The sequence below is a fragment of the Plecotus auritus genome (assembly GCF_963455305.1).
Source record: "Plecotus auritus genome assembly, chromosome: 2".
In the NCBI taxonomy this organism is placed as follows: Eukaryota; Metazoa; Chordata; class Mammalia; order Chiroptera; family Vespertilionidae; genus Plecotus; species Plecotus auritus.
In genome coordinates this window covers 176,494,203-176,519,732 of record NC_137771.1, presented here as the reverse complement: position 1 = coordinate 176,519,732, position 25,530 = coordinate 176,494,203, and the positions used below count along the sequence as shown (strand labels likewise).

Genomic DNA, 25,530 nt, shown 5'->3' with positions numbered 1-25,530 from the left:
CATCACCCATTGTGAATTAGTTCTGGGAAAAGGAAGTATCAAGGGGTAGATGTAAGTACTTTTCCAAATCCTCTTTTTATGCCAGCAAATAAGGATCTCATAGGTCCTTACGTTCATGTGGAGGGGGTTGATCTAAGAAAAGATCCCAAATATGTGGTCTTCCATATGTTCTTTTGTCCCAGCTTGGAGCTATGGAAAGCAAACCTTTATCTTCCTCTGCTCCAGGAGGACACCCAGGCTCTGTACAGAAAGACCACTTATAACACTTAGCTAAATCTGGATCATTCCCCTTGAGACTAGGTAAATACTAGTATATATTGGCTGAACCATAAAGCAAATGTCCAGGCTTCTATTCCTCTCCCAAGAACCAAGTGTGCTCATTAACAATAGTTATAACTATCCACACAGGGTTTCTCAAAGTATGGTCTTACCAGAAGCATTAGCATCAACTGAGAACATGTTAAAAATGCAAATCTAATTAATTAGGAACTCCATGGGGATGGCAGTTAATAAATCTTCCAGGTGATTCTGATGCTGGTTGAAGTTTGGGAATCAATGGTCTAAGCACAATTGCACAGGAACAGCTCTGCACTAGGAGCTAGGATATATGGGACTTATCCTAATTAGGCCCCTCACTCACCTAGGAGAGCAGTAAATTGTATCCCCTCTCCTGGCCCCATTTCCTCACAGGTCAAATGATGAAGTCTACCTCGGTAAGGTAAGTGCCAGGCACTCTTCCCTTATGCATATTCTGTGACCTTTCACAAAGATTATGGTGTGAGCCAGCAGTGGTGTAAGGCCCCCAGCCCAACCGCATCAATATGACTTGCTCTTACTCCACAATAATCTTGCATTCTTAAAGTATTGAAGCTTATTTTCCCAAAGTCTTTAGTTAAAATACAGCTGACCTTGGGAGGAGGTGCCTCACCTATCACTTATGTTATGATTCACATGTCGGCTGGGCTGGGCATAAAGCAGGTGGTTCTTGAAGCAACCAGGATCCAGAAACAAGGGGTTGGGTAATGCCAGTGGAGTAAGACAACAAAGACAAACTTCATCCAGTTGCCAAGTTCACTGAGGTCTAGCCCCAACTCTGTTAGATTAAAATGTGGAATTTTTTGCCCAGTTATGAGACAATCTTTCCCTCTTGCTGCATTAAATATAATGTTTACTAGAGAGATTTCTGTATACAGAAGAAGCTAACAGCTCAATAGAGGTTGATTTATCAAGAATTTGGTTGTCATTGTGAGTCATATGGGCTGAAGTATTATTTGAGACACTCAGGCAAAAAAGCATCCTCCCTGAGACTGTCCTTTGATGCCTGTCAATAGGAATGTTCACTTCAGTCTTCAGCCACCACTTGTTTATGGAATCCCCAATATGTGCAGGAACTAGGGATCCCCTCCTCTATGGAGCTGACAATCTGGCAGAAACTATGCACATTGCCTAAGTGTAATGAGTGCTGGAAGAAAGTATTATGGGAGCAAATTTAGAAAAACTCACTTAATGCCAGGACCTTGGGTTAGCAGAGAAACCCAGTGACCTTGGGGACAAGATGGTTGCATTTCTTACCCAAGCATATCTGCAGGATGCAACACACTCCAGTCAATAATTGTGGCTCTCTCAAATAAGCAGGGAAAGACAGTATCTTCCTCAGAGGAGTGCTCCTCCTCTCCAACCAACCTCCCCACTTCCTTCCTCAGAGTTGCCCCAGTGGAGGGGGCTGGGATAGGCATGAATATGTCAGCATGTGGGGGGTGGGGAGGAAAGGGTCAATGTGAATTTTGTGGGTTGTAGCCTGACTTAACTACTTCCCACTACCTATTATTTTTAGCTATTCACATGGTAATTTTCTGCTCTAATATTCATACAACTCACACGTTTAAAAGGAATACCCTGTGAAATCCCACAATATACAGATTATTGAATTCTTGGTGAATATGTAAAGGCAAGGCTGTGATGGAATCTGAGGCTGGAGCCTCCTCCTGCCACCTGCTTTGTGCACATCTCTCCACAACCATCCCATAACACATTGCCTAAGAGAAAGGGCCCCCAGGTACAAAACCAAGTACACACTTACTGTTGTCCTTAGCAACACGATGTCTGCTTCTTGCAAGGAACACGGGACACAATTTGCCCACACATGCCAAGCAGGTTTCCAGTAAAACACCAAGGGGAGGATCCCAAATGAGAAGATGGATCCAGCAAGGCAGAGGGTTTTCCGGCAGCCGTGAGTCTGGTAGCCGAATATCTCCTGGAGCAGAACCAAAAGGAACCCAAATATTGGTTAAGCACAATAAGCAACAAATAAACAAGTTGGGATTTTGCTGATGAAACTGAGAGCCAAGAGTAAGGAAGTCAAGCAGGATGAGGGGAGGACAGGGAGAGGGGTTGAGGGAGTGGAGAAGAATCCCTGACAACGTGTAAGATATGATCACAGGCCTCCAAGAAGTTGCAATATAACTGGAAATGTCAGTTTCTGCAATTTGAACACCCAACAATCCTGTGCCAAGCACTATGGTAGGTGCTATGTTGTCTTATTTGAGTCTCACAATGTTTCTCTGAATAGGCTATCACCCTCATTTCATAAGTGATGACACTGAGCTCAGAAAGGCTGAATAGAATGACTTGTTCAAGGCCATAGCTAAGAAATTTGGCTGCCAATATTCACACTCAGGTCTTTCAGCCTCCAATTTTGAACATAGTCCACAGCCTTTACAGATATGAACATGTGACAGGTGACAGAAGCACTAGGTGACCCCAGCAACCAGTGATTCCTTTGGCTGGGACCAACAGCCTAGTACTGTGGTCGGCAACCTGTGGCTCGCAAGCCACATACGGCTCTTTGGCCCCTTGAGTGTGACTCTTCCACAAAATACCACAGCCTGGGCAAGTCTATTTTGAAGAAGTGGCATTAGAAGAAGTTTAAGTTTAAAAAATTTGACTCTCAAAAGAGATTTCAATCATTGTACTGTTGATATTTGGCTCTGTTGACTAATGAGTTTGCCGACCACTGGCCTAGTAGGTAAGAAGGATTAGAGCCAGACCTTGAGTTTGGAGCCAGGATTTGGTGAAATGCCACCTTGCCTTTGGGAGTTTAAGGTAAAGTTATTCATTCACAACCTCCTCTCCTGTTCAATAGCAAAAAGTATTTTATAGACAGAGGGGAAAATCATAGAGACTATTTGGTTTACTTTGATGCCTATAGAGCACCTGCTATGGGCCCTGGAGGATACAAATATGAAAGGGATAAGAGTCTTACTTCTAATAATTTATAATTTGTGCAAACTTCTTCTTTCCAAGTAAAGCCTGGGGCAGAATAGAAAACCACCCCTAACATTTACGGCCTCAGTTTCACAGCTATATTCCACGCAGCCATAGGCACATTTTATACTGGTTAGAATGGCACAAATTGAGAAATAGAGAGTCCTGGTTAAAAGCACATTCTCTGGACCAAGACACTTTGGGTTCAAAGCCTAGCTCTGCCACTCATTGGGTGAGATCTTGAAGAAATTATTTAACCTCTTTATTCCTCAGTTTATCATCCATAAAATGGGGTGGTGATAGTACCCACCTCACAGGATTGATATAAAGCAGGGATGGAGAACACCCAGCCTGAGGGCTGTATAAGACTTACAAAATCATTTGGTCTGGCCCTACAAAAGCATTAGGGGTGAGTTAATTAAATATTTGACCAAATATAGCAGGCTAATTTTAAGTTGATTTTCTATGGCCCACAAAAGATGTTATAAATATCCAAATGGCCCTTGGCAGAAAAAAAAAAGGTTCCTTATCCTTGTTATAAAGCCTAAATTAGTTAATATGTGTTAATGCTATGTTGGCATTTACTGCTGCTGCTATTGCTACTGCTACTATTATTCTACCATTTCCCGAAGCATAGATCTAAAATTCTACCCCTTTGTTTATTGGCATTTAGATATAAAAATTCCTGGTGTCAATAGTTCTGCTCTTGTTAGAATTGCTTGTGAAGATGAGAAGGAGCGAGAACATGCAACTTTAAATCCACCAGCTTTTCTAACTCCCTTGATAAAGATTACATTATCAGAAAAGGTTCTGTGATCCTTGGCTGAAAGTTGCTTCATGTGTAATTAGGCCGCTCCCTCTCATTAGCAACACATACAGGTGCTAAATGGCTTCCGTGGGTATGGCCCACATTTGCTTTACCTTTAATAAAATGTTCACATTGACTCAGAAGTGCAAGCTCTTGACTGAGTTTGCAAAATAGGAAGTCTATCCTCTCCCAAGCTCAGTCGCTGCTCTCCAGATGTCCAGCCTGAAGCAATGCTTTGTTAATCCCACATTGTGCGAGGTCCCAATCCTAAATTCCATGTCTGTCCTGAGTCCATCCTACCATCTTTTCCCATGTGCTTTTTTATGTTCTGACACTTGAAAATAGATCAACTTCTCCCATCCAACTGAGCCATTTTATCATCTTTTAAAAATATTTAAAAGCTTTCTTCCATTGCCATTGAGCCCCATCTAATCTGCCTGAGTTATGCTGGTTCTATAGCACAAACCTTCCTGTTACCACATATTCTTTCACAGACTATGCCAGGGGTCCTCAAACTTTTTAAACAGGGGGCCAGTTCATTGTCCCTCAGACCGTTGGAGGGCCGGACTATAGTTTTTTTAAAAAAAAAAAAAAAAACTATGAACAAATTCCTATGCGCACTGCGGGCCCGGAACGAGTTAGCTGCTAAGCAAGACAGGCAGCGGCACCCGGCGGGCCAGATAAATGTTTTTGGCGGGCCGCATGTGGCCCGCGGGCCGTTGTTTGAGGACGCCTGGTCACTATGCAATAAGAACCTCTGTAGTTTTCAGTGTCTTCATGCTCATTATCAATATTAAGTAAGCAGGAATGACTATCCTCATTTTCCAGCTAAGAAAAACTAAAGTTTAAAGTTATTATATGTAATCATTATTATTAGCAACTATTGGGTAACAACAACAGCTAACATTAATTGAGTACTTAAAAGCACTTCAACAAGCACTTTACACATTTGGTTTTTAAAAGTATCAAATAAAGCTCATCCATAACTCAAAACTGAGCTTCCAGTCTAGACCTTCCCAGCATAAGGAAATAACATAACTGGCCACTTTCACTCTAAGGCTCTTTTTCATTCATCCTAAATTTCCATTCAATTTAATAAATGTTTTTTAAATGTCCCCCAAATAGCTGGCACATGTTAGACACAGAGATGAATGAGACCACGTCTCTAACTTCATAGAAGCTCATTCATTCAATGGGAAGAGAGACACAGAAGTAAATAAGGTTAGATAAGGTTAGGCAATAAAAAGGTTATACAAAGGGGTGACTACAAAAATTTTCATCTAAATGAGGTACTATTTATAACGCTGGACAACATGGGTAGATCAGAAGTGTCCCAGGCAAGCCAGGTGAATTCTCCCCTAGTTATACCAGAGTATTACTCTGAAAGTTTGCCTGCTCTCAGTCCTGTGGGCACTACAACACCAGTTAGTAGCTCATAACCCATAATCCTGTGCCAATTTTCAGTAGAAAAGCTGAAATAATGTGGATAAGGAGTGTTCAATTACTGTTTATTGAAGTAAATTGAATTGGACTAACTTAAAGTGAATTGCATTGCAGGAACCATTAAAGATACTAGGTTTAAAATTGCAAAAATTAGCATGGTGCTCTTTATTACCACCCTGTAGCAATTTATATCCTACATTATGGAATGCCTTCCATCTCCCTGAATATACTTCAGGGAAATATCCCAGCTACCCACATCCCACCCTCCCTCACCTCCCACAAGAAGGAAGCAATCAGCCAAAAATAGAATATTGAAAAAAATGTCAAAAGAATATTACACTCATGACAGTATATGTGCTTTAGGAAATAACACACCATCCCTTTCTTTATCCGCCTCCAAACCACAGATGCCTCTCCTCCCTCTGTCCCTGGGTATCTAATCTCTTGTATCTGTAAAGGGCTTCAACTTTGGCTTCCAGGTGTACAGGCCTTCTCCTCGAATGAGACCCTGTAATCAAGAAGTCCAACTGTGCTCCCCAAAGCAATTGTTTAAACTTTGTCACCAAATAGTGGCCAAAGCCAGCAGAACCCCTAAAGAATCTATAGACTCTCCCCCAAGAAAAATACGCAGAGGCGCATACACATAAACTTCCCCACAGAGATTCAGGAGATTCCCAGAGTCTATAGAAGACCCTGCCTTAGAGGGTTCCTGAGGCTGAACCAAGGCCGATCCTTCACAGTTTAGAGACTGTACTTAACTCAGGGCCTGGAAGCACTTAGTGAGTGGAGAGGCATGAAGACAGGGGCTCACAGAAATGCAGTTGAGGGTGAGAGGGTGACAGTAAGAGCAGGGCAGGGGCTGATTCCAAGAAGCTTTACAGGGTGAAATTTTCTGGGGCTCACCAAGTCCTGAGAGTGGCTCTCAGCCTTCTCATCCATGGCCTGCCAGCAGGGAAGACTCAGGTTACCCAGGTCTCAGAGATGGATATAATTAATGAGAGAGTGAGATGTATGTGCATAACTGTCCACCAACCAGATAAATATATGGTAGGTATGAAGAGTTTGTTTTCTCCTGCCATGGAGTCATAAGCAAGCATAGTGTTGAAAATGGGCTCTGGAGTCTTCTCTGAGCATCTCCGCCCTGAGTGATATGCCTTCTTTAAACATATTAATTCATTACATCAAATTACAAAGGCTGTTGGTCTGAAAGCCATTTGATCTCTTTAAGACAAGTTTGCTTTTCTCTACTAGTTTCATTAAATATTTGAAAGTTTAAATAATTCACTTTTTAAAGTTTACCTCCCTAAAGATGATCTCTTTTCCCTTACTTTGGGTGGGGAGGTAAAGTTTTACTATAATTTCCATGCATTACAACAATTCACCTCATTGTTTACCCCAACCCCAAGCCCTATTCAAATTTCTGCCTCAGTATTTTCTTGTTTCACACACTTGCTGCTGAAAGACGATTTTCTAAGTGTCCTGTAAAGTAACAGGACTTCTAGATCCAGGTGAGAAAATTTTAACCTGAATGATATAACCCAGAACCTTAAATTGGAGGCTTAATAAAATATGGCCTACTAAGTATTTCTTAAAACTTTAAATTGGTTTTCCTGTTATTTTCATATAAATATTCTGATGTCTACCTTTTCTCAAAAATAAATCAGAAATTGTAAGTCCTGGCAGTGTAGCTCAGTTGTTAGAGCATTGTCCCCATACACCGAGTTTGCAGGTTGGATCCCTGGTCAGGGCACATACCAATGTTCCACTCATGTTCCACTCATACTTGCAATCAACCAATGAATGCATGTATGAGTGGAACAACAAATCTCTCTCCCCTTCATCAATAAAAATTAAAAAATAAAATAAGATAAATCAGAAATTGTGACCACACTGTACCCACATCCTTGCACTGTAAGAATCATTTAAAGAGTACCAAGACACATGTGCATAATCACCCAGGAACTAACCCAACACCATCTAGTGAGAAGGAGCCTGAGGTGTGTTCATACAGGAAGATCTTAAACAGCACTGCAAACAAATCAACTCTAGCAACATGCAATATGGATGACTCTTAGTAATGTAGTAACTAGTAAGTGAAACAAGTCAGTGAGAAGAATTACATCAACATGAAAACCTTTTCATAAAGTTAAAAACAACTAGAATTGAAAATACATATTTTAGGATACAGTTAGGTAAAAGAAAACTCTATAGAAAGGAAAGCCAGGGAATAATGAACACACGAGGCAGGACAATGCTGACCAGTACTGGGGCAAGGCAGGGAAATAAGGGGCTACATTGTCAAGTGTAGGTTGTTGTCAAGGTCCCAGCTTGTGTTTGGGGTGGTTGGGTCATCACCTGATTATAAAGAGCACACTAACTAACTAACTAAATGAATGCAACACAGCATGGGTAAACAACGACAATGTGTCATGGATCAAGGATATCGACAGTCTAATTGTGAGCACTGAAGTCTTAGGGGGAAAAGGAAGAAAGAATCAGCCAGAGCAAGTAAGAGATGCTTCCCTTTTAATGAGCAAGTAGTCTCCCTTCCCCATGGCCTTGCCATGCTTTTTATTTCTCTCAACACTGAGGCCACATGTTAGATTCTGTATTCTCAGCTCATACCTGGCCTGCTCATTGGAGTTGCCGCCAGTGATTTGTAACCAAACCAAAGGTAATTTTGCTCCCAAGGTGGCAATGGCTGCAGATAGTTTTGATCATTCTCATTGGGTTAGCAGTGGTTCTCAACCTTTCTAATGCCTCAACCCTTTAATACAGTTCCGCATGTTGTGGTGACCCCCAACCATAACATTATTTTCATTGCTACTTCATAACTGTAATTTTGCTACTGTTATGAATCGTAATGTAAATATCTGTGTTTTCCGATGGTCTTTGGTGACCCTGCTAGCGGTTCTCAACCTGTGGGTCACGAGTAGATATTTGCTGAATGAGGAAATAAATAAATGTGTGACTTTACTGGAGAAAAGAGGGAAGGAAGGGAGGAAGGGGGAAAGAAAAGGAAGGGAAACACTCTAAAAATTAAATCAGTCCACTGTGTCGGGGAGCAGATAAAAAATATAAGCAACCGCCAGATACAGCGCTCTGCCTTTGGCCATTAAGAAATGTTAACTAGTTTCATTATTTGCATCACACTCAAGATAATCTGTAAGGCTACATTTCTTGAACAAGTGTATTTTCTTCCTCCCTATAATCTGTCTCCAGAAGTTCAAATATTGCTAAAGTTAAGACTGAATTTCACAAACTTCTTACCTTCAACAGATAGACAAGAGTCTGGGCTGGAAGCGACAAACTGATTTGGACAGGCTACTGCTCTGGACTAAAAGGTGTGTTCACAATTGCCTCGGGGTGAGCTGTGCAAATTTTCCAGTCTTATGAAGAATTTTTTTTTAAAAGAAGTATTCTCCAGTGACGACTACTTAACATCTGTGTCCCATTTTCCATGAACAATGTTGACATTTGTTGAGTGGTGGTAAGAGTGAGCCTTGAGGAGATCCTTAAGAGTTAAGTGGCCTGCCCACCAGCCTCTGTCCCATGGCAGACTGTAAGAAAGTCATTTAACTCCATTTAACTCCTGGCTTTGGAATTCCATTTTGCTCTCATTCCTAGCTTTGGAATGGCACCACTCTGGCCATTGAGTCTCAGTTCTCTTGCCTCAACATTACTACACTCTGGGAAACAGTGAAATGACACCAGTGTCAGGTATCTGGTCCCAGAACCAAGGAACTCATCATAGAAATCTTTAGGTGCTGCAAACCCCAGCATAAAGCCCTCCAGGTGTCTTTGCTTCCTTTGTGCCTACTATGTCTAAGACCACGGGGAAGGCAGGTCTGCTGGAGATGAATTTCCCACCCTCGAGGAAATTGAAAAATAAGTTAATTCAGAGCAGAACGCATTGTCATATGTTTTCTGGAGGGAGATGTTATTAGTTTCAAATGAGAAAAATGCACCACTAAGATGAGGAAAAACTTTTTAGGAGAATTGCTACCTGAGTGAACTTGGAACGAATTGCTGGAATGTCAATAGTTGCATAAGGAGCGTCGGAGAGAGGGCTTGCCAGATGGAGGAACTAGCCTTCAGCAAAGTTGCAAAATCTGAAAACATGGAGTGTGTTGAAGGACAAAATGTCAGTTTAAGGTATTACAAGTCAATGCATCATTGTGTTACAAGGAACCCAGTCATATATGGCCAAATAATGCACCTTTTGGTGGCACTTCGGGGTCTTAAACACATACACTACTCAAGCTGGCCATTGGCCAAAAGAGTTTGCTGAGCCCTTAAAAACCGCACCTCCATTTCGCCCTCTGCAACCAGCAGGTGGACCTCTCCTGGCTTCTCTAGAGCTGGTGCCCTCGGACAAAGTCAGGGTCAGAGGTGCTACTGCCTCTGGACATTCTGCCTGGGCAGCAGTCTGGTTATGGAGGCAAGATGGACAGACATGCTTGGGATATTAGTGTCCTTTGACTAATCAGGGTTTCCTTTTCTCAGCCCAGGAGGTTGTCAGCTTGGGCTGAGGAAACTCCTCCTTGTCACATGAGTTGGCAGCAAGGTAACACCCTGCCTTGGGGATAATTGTCCACTTGGCTGAAGCTCATGAAAACACACAGTTCATGTGAATAGTTACTTCTTATTGTGTCTCACTCATCCTAAATATATATTTTCCGTATTCTGTTTTAACCCTCATAATCCCATAAGGAAGATAACATCAGCTGTAGGTGAGAAATAAAGAAGGTGAAGTTCAAGGAAGTTAGGGATTGTACTCAGAGTCACCCTGCTGGTAGGTAACAGAGCCAGATTCTTCCTACTTAACTCCTTCTGCCCAGGAAGGCTGCCTCTCCTCAAGGCACTCCCTCTTCAGCTCTCTGATATTATCATCTGGCAGGTGTCAAGGGGGACAGTACTTGAACTTGTGCTGATTGCTTACATTTGAACTAAAGAATATGCTGCCCAGACAAGTTCTTAGGTTCCCTTAAACAGGTTTTCACAAGCTTCAAACTGCAGAGTGGAGAGGGTATGGGCAAGAGGGACTCCACCCAGTAACCAGATGGTGGTTTCTACAAGTAACATTTTAATCTTCTGATCTGGCAATCTTAGGCCAGAGGCATTTCCTAGGTTCTCACATGATGCTGAAATTAAAACTTTTTCTTTTGCTGGTGATGTCTGAGAAATGTAAGACAGACAGAGCACAGACAGGTCAGTATCTGGGACTACCATCCCCATCCCGTCTGGGAGCTTACTCGCTGCACTGACTTATTCTCAGAATGAAGACCTGAGACAAGGCAGAACAAGAGAAAGGCCACATTTAAAGATGGATTCAAGACCTGATTTTGCTACTTAATGATTATATCATCAGGAAGTCACTGTCCCACTGAAAAAAATAAGAATACTAATGCCTACCTCACAAAACTGTCATGAAAATGAAATGGGTTAATAGTGGTGAAAGTGTTGTTCAAATATAAGCTGTTATTATGAGGGCAATTAGACTAAAGGCTGATTGATACATGCTCAGTGACACCCTGGCATGTCTGGCCCCTCCTTATTCAGATCAGTTCCCTGACCACACAGTATAAAGTATCTGCCCAGTCACACTCTCTCATATCATGCTATTTTAAATCTCTAACTGGTATTTTTCTTATTTGTTTATTTTTTTAGGAACGATTTCTAGAATGTGAGCATGTCTGTCTTGTTCGTTGCTGTAATTCTGGAACACAGGAGAACAATTCCTGGCACATAGTAGGCTTACAAATTTTTTTTAGTGAATAAATGTCTCATTACATTACAGGTATTCCAATCTAACAAAATAGATTGGAATATTATTAGACTGGTAAACAGAGAAGCCAGAAATGACTATCATAGATAGTAAGCAAATGGTGGAACTTAACAAACATCCAGTCAAACATAATTTTGCAGAGAACAGAACTGAGATCTTAAGACAATTCTCAAAGGAACATGTAGAGAGAAAGCATAGGAAAAGCAATGATCTCCTTCCAAAGTCATACTTCCACTCTTTGATCAATGGGGAGTTTATCTTGGCAATAAATTGTATCCCCAAGTATTATTTGTCTTTATTTCCTTACCATAGGATTTGTCATTTACCATAGGATTTTAGAAAATGAAAGAGGGAAGAGGATGCTGTCATGAACTCCGAGGGAAGGAAGGTTCAGAGATGATCTGGTTCTGCATTTCTTTTACACCATGAAACTCTCACACTTCCAATTTAGCAAAATCTACCTCTTGGGGAAGCCTATTCCATTTTCAGAGAGCCCTATTAATAATTATACCACATGCCAGCCCCCTCCCACTCACCACATGCATGCCCACACACAAACCCTGCCTTTTTCACCAGAACAGTTCCATTTTTATCTGTTAAAGCAACATAAAATCAATATAAATATATTGATCTTTCTTTATAAGTTTATGTCTAAACAAGGACCTGTGTAGATAAAAATTATTTTGAAAATCACTATCTTAACAATCTCTCTTGTTGAGAAGGCCTAAAATATTTTTTATATAATGGAAGTAGATGAAAAGTGTGCTATAGAACAATGGTTACTGTGCTTTTCTAGAACACAAAGCCCTTTCTTTTTTTAAAAAATTCTTTATTGTTGAGAGTATTACATACGTCTCCTTTTTCCCCCATTGACCTCTCCCCGCCCACTCACACCTCCCAGCAGAGGCCCTTACCTCCCTACTGTCTGTGTCCATTGGTTATGCTTATATATGCATGCATACAAGTCCAAAGCCATTTCTTAACATTGCTGGTGAAAGATAAATTGTTAAAACCACTTTGGAAAGCATTTTTGCATTATAAAATAAGGCTAAAGGTATGCATACTATGTGATCCAGCAATTTTGCTTATATCTTCTCTACAGAAATGTGTGCCCATGTGCACCAAGGGATGCAAGAAAGAAAGAGTCAAAGCTGGAAACAATCTAAATTCCAAAAACAATAAAACTGACTTTTTAAAAAGTATAATCTTACATTAATATATTCTGATACAATGAATATGAAAAAACTTACAATTTCGTGCAATAATATGGATACATCTCACAAATATAAGCAGAAGAATCAAAACAGAAAAGAATACAATCAATGTGATTGCAATCGTATAAACTTCAAAAATATTATTATTGGATGCATACAAATTTAGAAAAATACTTTTTTAAAAGCAAAAAATAAAATTACAAAAGTCTGGGTTGGGGAAGGCAACAGAGATGTGTTGTAGTTAGGGAGGGCCCCAGGAGAAGTTCTGGAATGCTAGCAGTATTTTATCTTCAACATAGGCAATGATCATATGGGTTTTGATTTATTATTAAACTAGAAGGTCGGTGCATGAAATTCATGCAGGGGGTGGGGGGACCTCAGCCAAGCCTGCACCCTCTGGCAATCCAGGATCCCTCAGACATCCCTCTCACAATCTGGGACCACTGGCTCCTAACCACTTGCCTGCCTGCCTGTTCACCCCTAACTCTCATCTGCCTGCCTGATCACCCCTAACTGCTCACCTGCCTGCCTGATCACCCCTAACCACTCTGCCTGTCTGCCTGACCACCCCTAACCACTGTGCCTGCCTGCCTGATTGCTCCTAACTGCTCGCCTGCCTGCCTGATCACCCCTAACGACTCTGCCTGCCTGCCTGATCACCACTAACCCTTCTGCCTGCCTACCTGATCGCCCCTAACCACATGCCTGCCTGCCTGATCACCCCTACCCACTCACTTGCCTGCCTGATCACCCCTACCCACTTGCCTGCCTGCCTGATTGCCCCTAACCACTCTGCCTGCCTGCCCAGTCACCTCTAACTGCTCACCTGCCTGCCTGATCACCCCTAACTGCCTCTGCCTCAGCCCCCACCACTGGCTTTGTCCAGAATGACATCCGGAAGGTCATTCGGCTGTCCAGTCTGATTAGCATATTATACTTTTATTATTATAGATTATTTGTATATATTTTTTGCACATTTATATGACATTTTAAAAAAATATCACATATTATTAACTGATATACTACTACTTCTGCTTATGGGAACTGTATTGATGCTTGTTGGGCATACAAACCCTTGGGCCCATAGCAATAACCCTAAGACTTGGCCCACAGGTTTGCAAACCCTGGTATAGAAAAAAAAAAGAGCCTTGGCTTGGAGATAAGGAAGCCTGGGATCTCGTCTGAACTCTGGTCCTATTAAACAATCCCTTTCCCCTCTCTGGGCCTCAGTTTCTCCATTGGCAACTGAGAAGGTTGAATTATATGATCTCTTGAGTTCCTCTAAATTTTGATACTCATAGTTCTTGTAACAATAGAAACCTCCCCAATATAACCTATATGACAGCCTACCATCCTCTCATGGGTGCACATCTAAAGTCATAAATCCCTTTCATGGAAATGCCTGCCTCCACTCAAAGGCCATGCCCATGGCCTTCACTCAAGCTTCAACATGTTTTTGAGGAAAATTAAAGAGTGGTTCCTATTGCACCATTTGTGCAAATTGGTGCCTGCATAGTGTGCATTCCCATCCCCCCGCCTCCCCTGCGAAAGACTGAGAATACCACATGCAGGAAGCCCCATGCTTGACCCAGAGAATGAGTGCTAGCATGCCATTGTGTGACTCCCTGGCCACTATGCCATATTTATCAACTGAGGATCAGAACCCCCAGAGTGACAAGACTACTTGATTCATTTCTATCACTGGTATTCAGACTTGAGCATGGCCTTGGGGAAGGTTTCTCTTATTCTGTAAAATTGACAACATCAAGCCATCATGCATGACTCTGGGTTTCACTGGTAGAAAAGGAGTCCCTTATCTGCTAGAAAATTTCAAACCAATGAACAGAAGTGACAGATGGTGAAATTAGAATAGGTGATAGGGAAATGGTGACTTATTAAGAATGGAAATTCTTTGGGAAAATCATGAGCCGTAAGGAAGACTAGAATTTCTCCCTTTTTCAAATATCTGGGATGCCACACCCAACTGATACAGGGTAATTCAGGACATTAAATGCTGGGCCAGATAGTTATGACATTATATCAGGTTTTTTTATGATTTATTATTAGAGAAGCAATGCATGCATATTTTAAAGATCAAAAAATCAAAGTACAAATAAAAACATTACATTTCCATAACCCAGCAATCAGCACAATTAACAATTTACTGAATATATGTTTTTTTCTTTTACTGAAATGAAACCACATGATAAATGCTATTTTACAATCCATTTTTTCATTCAATAGCTTCCATTTTTCCAGGTTAGTGAGTTTTTATGTCAACTAATACCCAACCCATATTCAAAGTTCACCAATAGATCTAATAGCTACTACAACTGTTTTTTCCATACTAGCCTGGCATTACTCTATTTCTTAATTATGATGATTAATGAATGTTCATCTTATAATTATCCACTAAGATGTACAAAAAATATTTTGTGCACTTTTATATATGTATAACATATAACATCAATATATAGAGTATAATAATACATTTTATAATAAAAGTGCTACACATATAATTATCATTGTAATTTTGCTGATTCTTTTAATATAGCTTTTTCCTTATTTCATGAGAATGATTTATTAAGGGCCAATAATTCTGTAAGAGTCCACATGCTAAAAGCTACCCCCCTCCACTATTTCAAAAACAACAAACAACCTAAACACCAGTTGCTTTTATTTTCATGCTTTTTTAAAAAAAATAGTAACATTTATACCAAAGGAAAATACTTTTTTAAAAGACATCTAAAGTTTTTCTTATAAATAACATAATCATTTCTCTGTATATTTGTATATCAAATCATCACATTGTATACTTTAAACTTAAACAATGTTATGTGTTAATTATAGCTCAATAAAGCTGGAAAAATATAAAGCCTATAAGTAAAAAAAAAAAAAAAAAAAAAAAACCTTAATTTTTGTTTTATTTTGCATTCTAATAAAAGTGATGTAATTTTATGACAATTTAAATTTGATTCTAAACCAAATACCAGGTAAAAGGGACTTTCTTAGCACAGTGCTTCCATTTTTTTTTTTCACATAATAACACCCATATTCTGACAATATTTGCATAGTGCAGACCAGGTAAAAAGATGAGGCTGTTTTAATCTGGAGGGGGGCAATAGTTTAACATTCTAATAAGGACGCCTGTAATGCATCTATAAAACCCCAGTGTCATCCATGCAGTCTCAGTCTGGTAGCCTCGCCTTATCCTATATGTATAGCAAAACAATACCTTCCTCTTTTCTTATTTCCTTCAGCCTAATCAGAGTCGTTGTCTAGCAAAGTATACCTAAAATGAGTATGCCCTATAACTATTCCCTATTCCTAGAAATAGTCTCTCTAACCCACCAGTATACCTTTACTCAAGCAGGGTTTTGTTCGTTTGTTTGTTGCTTAATTTTGCTTCTGTGCTTGTTTTGCAACTGCTACCCCAACTTCATTATTTTCTCTTCCAGAAAAAAAGTATCTTAACAATTGTTAAAAGCACTACTCAATTAAAACTTTCTCTATGAAGCCTCCTCAGTACATATTTATCTTAAGTTTATCCACACCCTTCTTTCTCTCTGAATCACCACACCACTACACATCTAGTTATATGACTTCAAACTCTAAAAAATTCCCTTTAATATTCTTCCCCTCCTCTCTCAACATCTAATTAGTTCAAGGTCTATTTTTTTTTCAAATATTCATAGGAGCTTTATTTGTAATAAGCCAAACCTGGGAATAACCCAAACTGTAGACAGGTCAATGGATAAACAAAGTAATTATCCATGGAACACAATACTACTCACCAATAAAAATAATTAACTATTCACATAGCTTATTCTAGAATCTCAAAATAAGTGCAGCATGAAGAAACCAATAGTTTTTAAAAAGTATACTAGTACACCTTATGATGCCTAAAATTATGAAAATTATCAACTAATGTATTATAAAGGAAGATAAATCAATGATTGCCTGGAGGGCTAAGGAAGGCAGGGAGAGATTATAAAAGGATAGGAGGTAAATGTAGGGTGGGGTAAAAGTAGGTAAAGGTCTATTGTCTGTGTCTCTTTGATATTTCTCAAATTGGTCTCCTCTGGCACATCTCTGATACTGTTGCTTTATTAGTTCAACCTGTATTCTCTCTAAAATCACTGCAGGAGCCACTGTTTTCAGTCCCACCTCTGTCTACACTGTTGTCTGCACTGCTACAGAGTTCTGACATGATTTCAATTCCTTGTAAAGTGACCAGGACTGAAGGGTTTCTTAGAATGTAGGCTGTCAGCACTAATGCCCAGAAAGTCCAGGCAAACCAGAATGGTTGGTGACCTACTCAAAACTGATAAATACCTTTAGAATGGCAAGACAAGTTCTTACTCATCTTCCCACACTATCTCTGTTTTTCCTGTCCCACATACATAACACCTGGAACTCCGGCTTTGCCAAGCTACATTCAGTTCTCCAAAAGGAATGTGCTTTGTGTCTTTATGTCTCGGCACCTTTGTACATTGTGTCTCCCTGATTTAGAATGTCTTTTGCCTTATTTAGGCTCTGATAAACCCCTATTCATCCATCTCGATTCTTTGCTATTGGTACTTTTTTACTGAAGTCATATAGGAACTGGCTGTTCTCCTAGCACCTTGCATGTAACTAATGTCGTAGCACTAGCCCACTGACCTCTATTCTCCACCAGGTATTGCACTCTAGGACTTTTCTTTGTATGCCTAAGACCTAGCACAGGGATTCACACATAACAAGTGCTCAATAAATGAGCAAAGGAGGAAAGAAGGAAGAAAGGGAGGGAGCCCATTTTCCTAGATAAGTTACCTTCTGTGTAAATTCATGCGAATTTGAGTTAGTGGAATAAAATGTTGCTTCCCAAAACAATAATATACTGTTAGCTCCTTAAGGTCGAGAACTCAGCTTTATCTATCTCCACTGCCTCCACACTGCAGAGACTCATTACATTTGTTCAGTTGATATGGTCTGGCTATTGTCAAAAACAGAAAATATGAGTGACCTGAAGGCCTTTGTTGGAGAACATATCAAGAGAGACTGCAAGGCTATGTAAGTGTGGTCCAGAGGTGATAGAGTGCTACCCCTTCCTGAGTGTGACTGCCATGTATTTACCTTTACAGAAACTACTTTTTCTCTAAGGGGAAAAATTATTTATTGCTAAGTAAATAGAAGTGTAGAGAACTAGAATTTTCTATCTAAATTAGGCACTGGAAACCTTGGAGACAACTCTACCAGCATCTGGGTTCTCTGCCTACTGAGAGGAAAAGATTCCTTGCTCAATGATCATATAGTTCCTATTTGCAAGCCATAACTAAATACTTATACCAATATGACTAAATGTGAGACTACCAACCACATACGTCAGAATCACATGAGCATTTTTTAAATGCCACCACCCCAAGTTTCTGAAGGTAGGGTCAGAGGATCAAGGCATTTCTAGCTCAGCTTCCCAGCTGATTCTTATGCACACTCGCATTTGGGAACTGCTGATCTATATAGTGAAGAAGACTCTGCTTTTGGACAAGTAATATTTCTTCTGTTAAATGAGTATTAAAATGATAACTACCTCCTGGGTTGATGTGAGAATTAAATAATATGTTGCCTATAAAGTGCTTATATAATGCCTATATATGACAAGTTATCAGTATATAGTAACCAATTCTGTTCCTAGACTTTGAGTTCCTGGGTAAAAAGAACAGATCTGTGAAAAGCCACGGCCAGCGTGGCTTTTGGGTTCAAAGGCTTGGAGAAAGAGCTGACATGCAAATTGACACACAAGACAAGAAATATTAATTTGGAATTATGGGGGAAAGCCAGGGAAAACTTAACTGTAGTAGTCAAGTTCCACTGATTCTCCATTCCCAGCTGCTTTTAATTACTAGAATACACAATTGACTTTTAGGAATGCAAACAGACATACCAATGGTAATGTTTAGTAAACAGTAAGATTATCAGGTTGTGGGGAGTTTGTTTTAGGCCATTGAGTCAGCAGTAGGTAACAAAATGCAAATATTCACCCTGTGAATATCAAAAGAGTCCAAACTCAGCCTTCTGGTGGACTTCTCGCATTTATATTAATTACTGTTGATCTTGGTTTCCAGCACAGATCTTTTCATGTAGTGACCTCGGTATTTTAGCATCCAATGTGAAGACTTAAAGATAATAGGCCTCCAACAAACTGAATTACAACAAACTTTGATCTTGAATAAGAATGGAAGAAAAACTTAAAACAGGATGTCATATTTACTTAAATTGGCCCAGGTCTTTGATGGGAGCTAAAAGTGATCGAAGAGAGTTACAAGGACATTCTGATACAATGTTGGTAGATCACTTCCATGAAGCACAAACTTTCTGGGAAGCAATTCAGCAAAACGTTTAAGAGTCTTAAAAGTATTTATAATTTTCACTGTAGTAATATAATTATTATTTCCAGGAATCTCTCTTAAGGAAATAATATGAAGAGTAAAATATGCATAGGCACTGGAAAAGACTTTTGTTTGGCATTAGGAGAATGGTTAGGTAAATGTGACACCTCCACAAAATGGAATATCATTCAGTCATCAAATTGAAGTTTACAATCAAATTTTAATGACATGGGGCCGTGGTCGGCAAACTGCGGCTCGTGAGCCACATGTGGCTCTTTGGCCCCTTGAGTGTGGCTCTTCCACAAAATACCACGGCCTGGGCGAGTCTATTTTGAAGAAGTGGCATTAGAAGAAGTTTAAGTTTAAAAAATTTGGCTCTCAAAAGAAATTTCAATGGTTGTACTGTTGATATTTGGCTCTGTTGACTAATGTGTTTGCCGGCCACTGACATAGGGGAATATTTATAATGCATTCAGTGAATAAAAGCATTTTTAGTTTAAGTTGAATAATGTAAAGGAAATTTACAAAAAAAAAAGCTAGCAGAAAATACATCAAATATTAGCAATGATAGAACCATAGGTGATATTTACTTATTTCCTGATACTTTTTTATGCTTTGCTTTCAAAAATGTATAAAATAGTATATATTTTAAAATTGAGTCAGAAAGTAATACTACTTTTAAAGTAAATGAGATTTTTACTTCTAGAAACATGAAGTAAACTTACTTTTTCTTCTTCGTCCCAATAAGTTCAACTAAAATCCCCAGATATTATATAGAAAAAAGACATAAGAAGACTCTAAATGACGTAGAAAAGGTAAATTGGCTAGGGAGCTTGGGAACCAAGGAACTAATGATACAGTGATGAGTTCTTTGATTTGGGGTTTATTTTTTGTTTGTTTGTTTGTGTTTGCTTGCCTCATCTATGGCTTGAAGCAGAATAAGCTAGCAACCTGAAAACAGGAGCAGACAAAACACACACACACCAAAAGCCTGATCTATAGCCAAATGACCAAGAAAGGGTCCAAAGTTCACACAAAAGAAATGTGGTTCCACCCCACCTATAACGGCAAAAGCCAAGTGGGGAGTATAGACTGCTTTCCTCATCATGTTGTAAAGAGGCACCTCAACCTACTGCAAGGATTATGTCAGAGAAGTCTAAGTAAGAATATGGGACTTTCATCTCCACCAGGTAGCAACAAGCACCCTTCCCCCTATGGTGTCAGTGGAAACTATATGGAGTCTGACCTCCGCTCCCAACCAGTAGTAACAAAGCTCCCCTCACCCACCATGCTGGGGTTTTGTCAGAGGAAGTCTAGTGGAGAGGCAAGACTTTTTACTACCACCTGACAATAACAAGACCCCATCCTAAGACATCAGTGGAGACCATGTGGGAAGTAGTGCGGCACTCCCAATCCTCCAAGCCAGAGAAGGTCTGACTGAGGTATAATAGAAAACTGGGCCCAGCCAACATAGCTCAGTGGTTGAGCTTTGGACTATGAACCAGGAAGTCACATCTCAATTCCCAGTCAGGGCACATGCCTGGATTGCAGGCTTGATCCCCAGTGTGGGTTGTAGAGGAGGCAGCCAATCAATGAGTCTCTCTCATCATTGATGTTTCTATCTCTCTCTCCTTCCCTTCTGAAATCAATAAAAATGCATATAAAAAAAAAGAAAATTGGAATACCCCACCTTGATCAACAATAGTGAGGAGCCTCCCTCTCCTCAAATGTCAATGGAGGTTGAGTGATTGACCTGGACTTTCACCACCAACTGACAAGTAAGAGGTGGTGTCTTCCTCTTACTCTGTTGGAGCATTGTCAACAGAAGCCAACCAAGACATCAGTTTTAAATGAAATCCAGAGTTTTATAATAATGCCTAATTACATAATACCTAAAATGTCCTGGTTTTAACTTTTAAATAGTCTCACCATGGACAAGATCTTAAACTGAATGAAAAACACAATCAATAGATACCAACACCAAGATAAGAGAGATGTTAGAATTATGATTAAGCATTTTAAAGCAACTATCATAAAAATTCTCTAAGCAATTACAATCACATTTAAAACAAATAAAAATGTGGAATATTTCAACAAAGAAATAGATAATACAAAATAGAATCAAATGGAAAATTTAAAACTGAATAATCACAATTATTGTTTTACTAGTAAAAAACTCAATTGATGGGTTGAATAATAGAATGAAGGGGCAAGAAAGAATCAGAGAAATGAAAGTTGGAACAGTAAAAAATTGCCCAATCTGAATTACAGACAAAAAATTTAAAAAATTTAAAATGTTGAACAGAGCCTGTGAAACTATAAGAAATGACCACGTCATTGGAATTTCAGAAGAGAAAGAGGGCATGACTGAAAAAGTATTCAATAGCTGAAATTTCCAAATTTTGGCAAAAGACATACACCTGCAAATTCATGAATTTGAGCAAACCCTAAACAGAATAAACCAAAAGAATCTACACTAATAAAAGAGAAAGATGCAAATTGACTGTACCTTTGCGATGCCCACCAGCCAATCAGGAGTGAGTATGCAAATTAACCCAACAAAGATGGCGGGTTAATTTGCATGCACAAGTGCCCAGCGGCTGAGGGCGGGATGCTTGCGTCATCACCATGGCAACGACGCAAGCATTTCTCACTGCCCCAGCCACTCAGGGCCTATGGGCATGGGCAGCCTGGGAAGGCAGAAAGGCGGCTCCAGGCCAAAGCAAAGGCTGTGCCAGCAGCCAGGGTAAGGAAGGCCCATTCTGCATGAATCTTCGTGCATTGGGCATCTAGTTAATTATAATAATCAAACTTGAAAAACTAAAGACAAAGAAAAAGTCTGAAAGCAGCAAAAAATTAGTAATATCTACCTACAGAGGGAAAAACAACTTGAATGATTGCATATTTCTCATCAGAAAAATATGAAGACCAGAAGAAAGTACAACACCTTTTGGAAGCTAAAAGAAAAGAACATGTTGCCAACACACCAACCAAGATAAGTGACAATAAAAATCTTTTCTAACGAGAAAATAAAGAAAAGAAGAAACCCTGGAATATCAGGAAGAAAAAGAGAAATTATGATAAACAGGAATAAGAGTAAATAGACTTTTCTCCTCCTCTTGTGTTTTCTATATTATTTTTGATGGTTGAAGAATTATAACACTAATAGGGTTTTAAATGTACGTAGAATATTTAAGACAATATAAGCAAGGATGGATAAAAGGATAAAAAGGTTAAGATTCTTAAACTTCACTTGATCTGATACAGAGAGGACACTAGTAAAATGCAGCAAGTTATGAACATACAGCTTAATACTTAAAAGAACCACTAAAAAAGCAATACAAAGAAATACATTCACAGTGTCCATAAATTAAAATGGAATTCTAAAAATCTTTTAAGTAACCCACAAAAAGAATAAAAAAGAAAACAGAGAAACAAACAAAAGCAGAGAACAAAACAAAACAAAAAAGGCAGTCATAACCTATCAATAACTACATTAATTTTAAATGCTTTAAATATATGGTCTAAGTACATCATTAAAAGACAGAGACCATGTATGTAAGTGGGTTAAAAAATATGACCTGACTACATGCAATCTACAAAAACTTACTTCAATTTAACATTATAGACAGGTTGAAATTTTTTAAAAATATTTTTCAATTATGTTTACATTCAGTATTATTTGGTACTAGAGGCCTGGTGCACAGATTCGTGCACATTAAAGGTAAATTAATTAGAAGGTGGCCAGTGGGGCGGGACTGGGAGAAATGGGCCAGAGATGCCTTGAAGCCAACCTCCCACAGTACCTCCCAGCAGTCCGTACCTGGGGTGGCGGCAGGGCTCGAAGGGCATCTGTGGAGTGAGCAGGGTCCCTCCAGAAGGTGGGGTTCCTTGGCCTGGCCTGCAGGGATCAGGCCAAAGCTGGCAGTCCAACATCCCCTGAGGGTTCCTGGAGTGCGAGAGGGCACTCTGCAAAGTTGCTGTCACTCAGCAGCTTCTGCGTTGAGCATCTGCCCCCTGGTAGTCAGTGCGTGTCATAGCTACTGGCCGGTCAGCCAGTCAGCCAGTCACTTAGGCTTTTATATATGTAGACTAGTGACCTGGTGCACAAAATTCATGTACATTAAAAGGGAATTAATTAGAGGAAATATTTTAATATTGCTATTTGCCCTTTCTCTATAATAGAAGTGTCAGAAATGAAAGAAAATTAGTAAAATGTATATGAAAATCTTCCTCCTGTTAGAGTCTGGCCAGCCAGCCCCACCCACATTGGGCTAGATCCAGACCTGGCCGGCCCCACGCCCATCAGGCCCCGCTGGGTGGGGGGCACGGCCTCAGGTCCCCTAACCTGGCGCCGGGGCGGGGTGAGTAGCCTGAGGTCCCCTGCCCTGGGCCAGGGCAAGGGGCTTGCCTTAAGGTCCCTGTCAAGCCCCACTGTGCAGGGGGTGGGCCTCAGGTCCCCCAGCCTGGCACTGGGGCAGGGGGTGCACCCTGAGGTCCCCCGTCAAGCTCTGCCAGGCAGGGGACATGGCCTGAGGTCCCCCACCAAGCCCTGCTGAGCAGGAGTGCATCCTGAGGTCCCCTGGCCTGGGTGGGGGGTGCAGCCTCAGGTTCCCTGCCCCGACCCAGCGCCATGCAGCCTCAGGTCCCTGCTGATGGCTCATTAAGGCTCATTACGGGAACTTGGCCTCTGCTGTGGGAGCAGCCATCTTGTGTTACAGAATCCTTGCCTCCACTGTGGGTGCAGCCATCTTTGTTATGGCATGATGGTCAATGTGCATATTCTTTCTTTATTAGATAGGATTAGTTTCAGTTGTACAGAATAGTGGTTAGACAATCATATATACACATTTTTTTACAAAGTGTTCCCCTTCAAATTTCCAGTACCCAAATGGCACCATGCATAGTTATTACAATATTATTGGCTATATTTCCTGTGAGGCAGGTTGAAATTTAAAATAGGGAAAGATGTATCAGGCAAATACTAGTCAAAAGAAGTAACTGGCTATATCAATATCAGATAGATAGACTTCAGAACAAAGAAAGACTAAATTTTCCCTTAAGATCAAAACAAAACCAGAATGTCCATTCTCACTGCTCTTATTCAATATAGCACTGGAGTTGTAGCAAGATGAAATAAAGAAAGAAACAGCACACAGAAATAAACCTGTTTCTACTTGCATATGATATGCTTTCTACAACGAAAATCCCAAAGAATTTATAAAAACAAAACAACAAAGAAAAACTTTTAAAACTAATGAGTTCATCATGGTCACAAGAACGTTAGTAGCATATTAAATGGCAGCTGTCCCTCACATTCCTCCTGGTAGGTGCCCTTTATTTCAGAGTCCCTGTGGATTTCAAAGAGAAAATCACACTAAGAGAGGGTGGCTTCTTTAAACTATCACAGAAGATAGCTTTCTAAGACTTTCTGAGGTAAATTTCCAAGAACTATGCCTCGTAAAAAGTGGTTACAGAGGCAGTAAACCATTGAACAGACTGTCAAATTGCAGAGGGAAGGCTGGGGAGTGTTGGGCGGGGTGGGGGGGTGGGGAAGAGATCAACCGAAGGACTTGTATGTATGCATATAAGCACAACCTATGGACACAAGACACTGGAGGGGTGGGATGAGGGCATGTGACAGGGGTAGGGGAGGCTGGGGGAAGGTCAATGGGGGGAAAAAAGGAGATATATGTACTACTATATGTAATACTTTAAACAATAAAATTAAAAAAATGAACTTTCAAAGGAAAAAAAAGAAGATACAGCCACATTTTAATTCGATGTTTAAAAGAGTTGATTTTTACCCAAAGGAAAAAGAAAAAGTGGTTGAAAAACTGAGTGTGCTTAGGTTGGAGAAGACATGCCTGGAGGGGTGGGGGACATACAAGAACAATTTTTAAATGCCTGAGTTGTAGAAATGGAAGCCTGATTTTTGACAGGTGGCCCCAAGAGGCAAAAGAAGTAAGACTAATAAAGTTAGGTTAATGGAACCATATATAAGTTCAATACAAAAAGGAAATATTTAAATAGTCAGCTCTGTCTTATAAATAATTTATCTTATGGTAAGTTTTCTTCTCTAAGGGCATTTAAAGAAAGGTTGGATGGGTGACCGAAGGGGCAGGAGAAAGTCAGATAAACTTTGAAGAAGCTTCTCACCTGAGATTCAATGATTCTATGGAATAGGTGAAATGGAGCATAGTAAATCCATCACCTACATCTCTATATTCTAATCCGTATTTACCTTTAGATGTGTATATTATTTCATATAATTTTGGAATATAACTGTAACTAGCTACATTCATCAATCATTCATTTATTTATGTATTCTAAAGATACATAGTGTGTACTTACTATATATACCAGGCATTTTTCTAAGCATTGAAGATACAGCAGTAAATAGTTGATTTTAAAAAGCCATTAAAATTAAATAGAAACATATCCTCCTTGGGGTGATGAAATATTCCACTTTTATTTGCGCATTAATTTTGCTATTTTAATTGGCCAAATTATTGTACAGGAACACTCTGTAGGCAACCATTTCAATATGTTAAAACTTAAAAACAATTTTTTCCTGCTCTAGGATCTTGTGTAAAAGTTCAGGAAGAAGAGGGTTGGGTTTTAATACCCAAAAGGTTGAAAGCC

General features: G+C 39.9%; 1 protein-coding gene across 1 annotated transcript in view; it reads right to left on the bottom strand.

Moving 5' to 3' along the window:
* ATP13A4 (ATPase 13A4) overlaps positions 1-25,530 on the bottom strand; it is a 130,383-nt gene that overhangs the window by 93,071 nt on the left and 11,782 nt on the right. Inside the window, exon 2 of the mRNA XM_080656236.1 lies at positions 2,081-2,254. Within this exon, the coding sequence (XP_080512362.1) occupies positions 2,081-2,254 (174 nt within the window). The remainder of the gene's footprint in view (positions 1-2,080; positions 2,255-25,530) is intronic.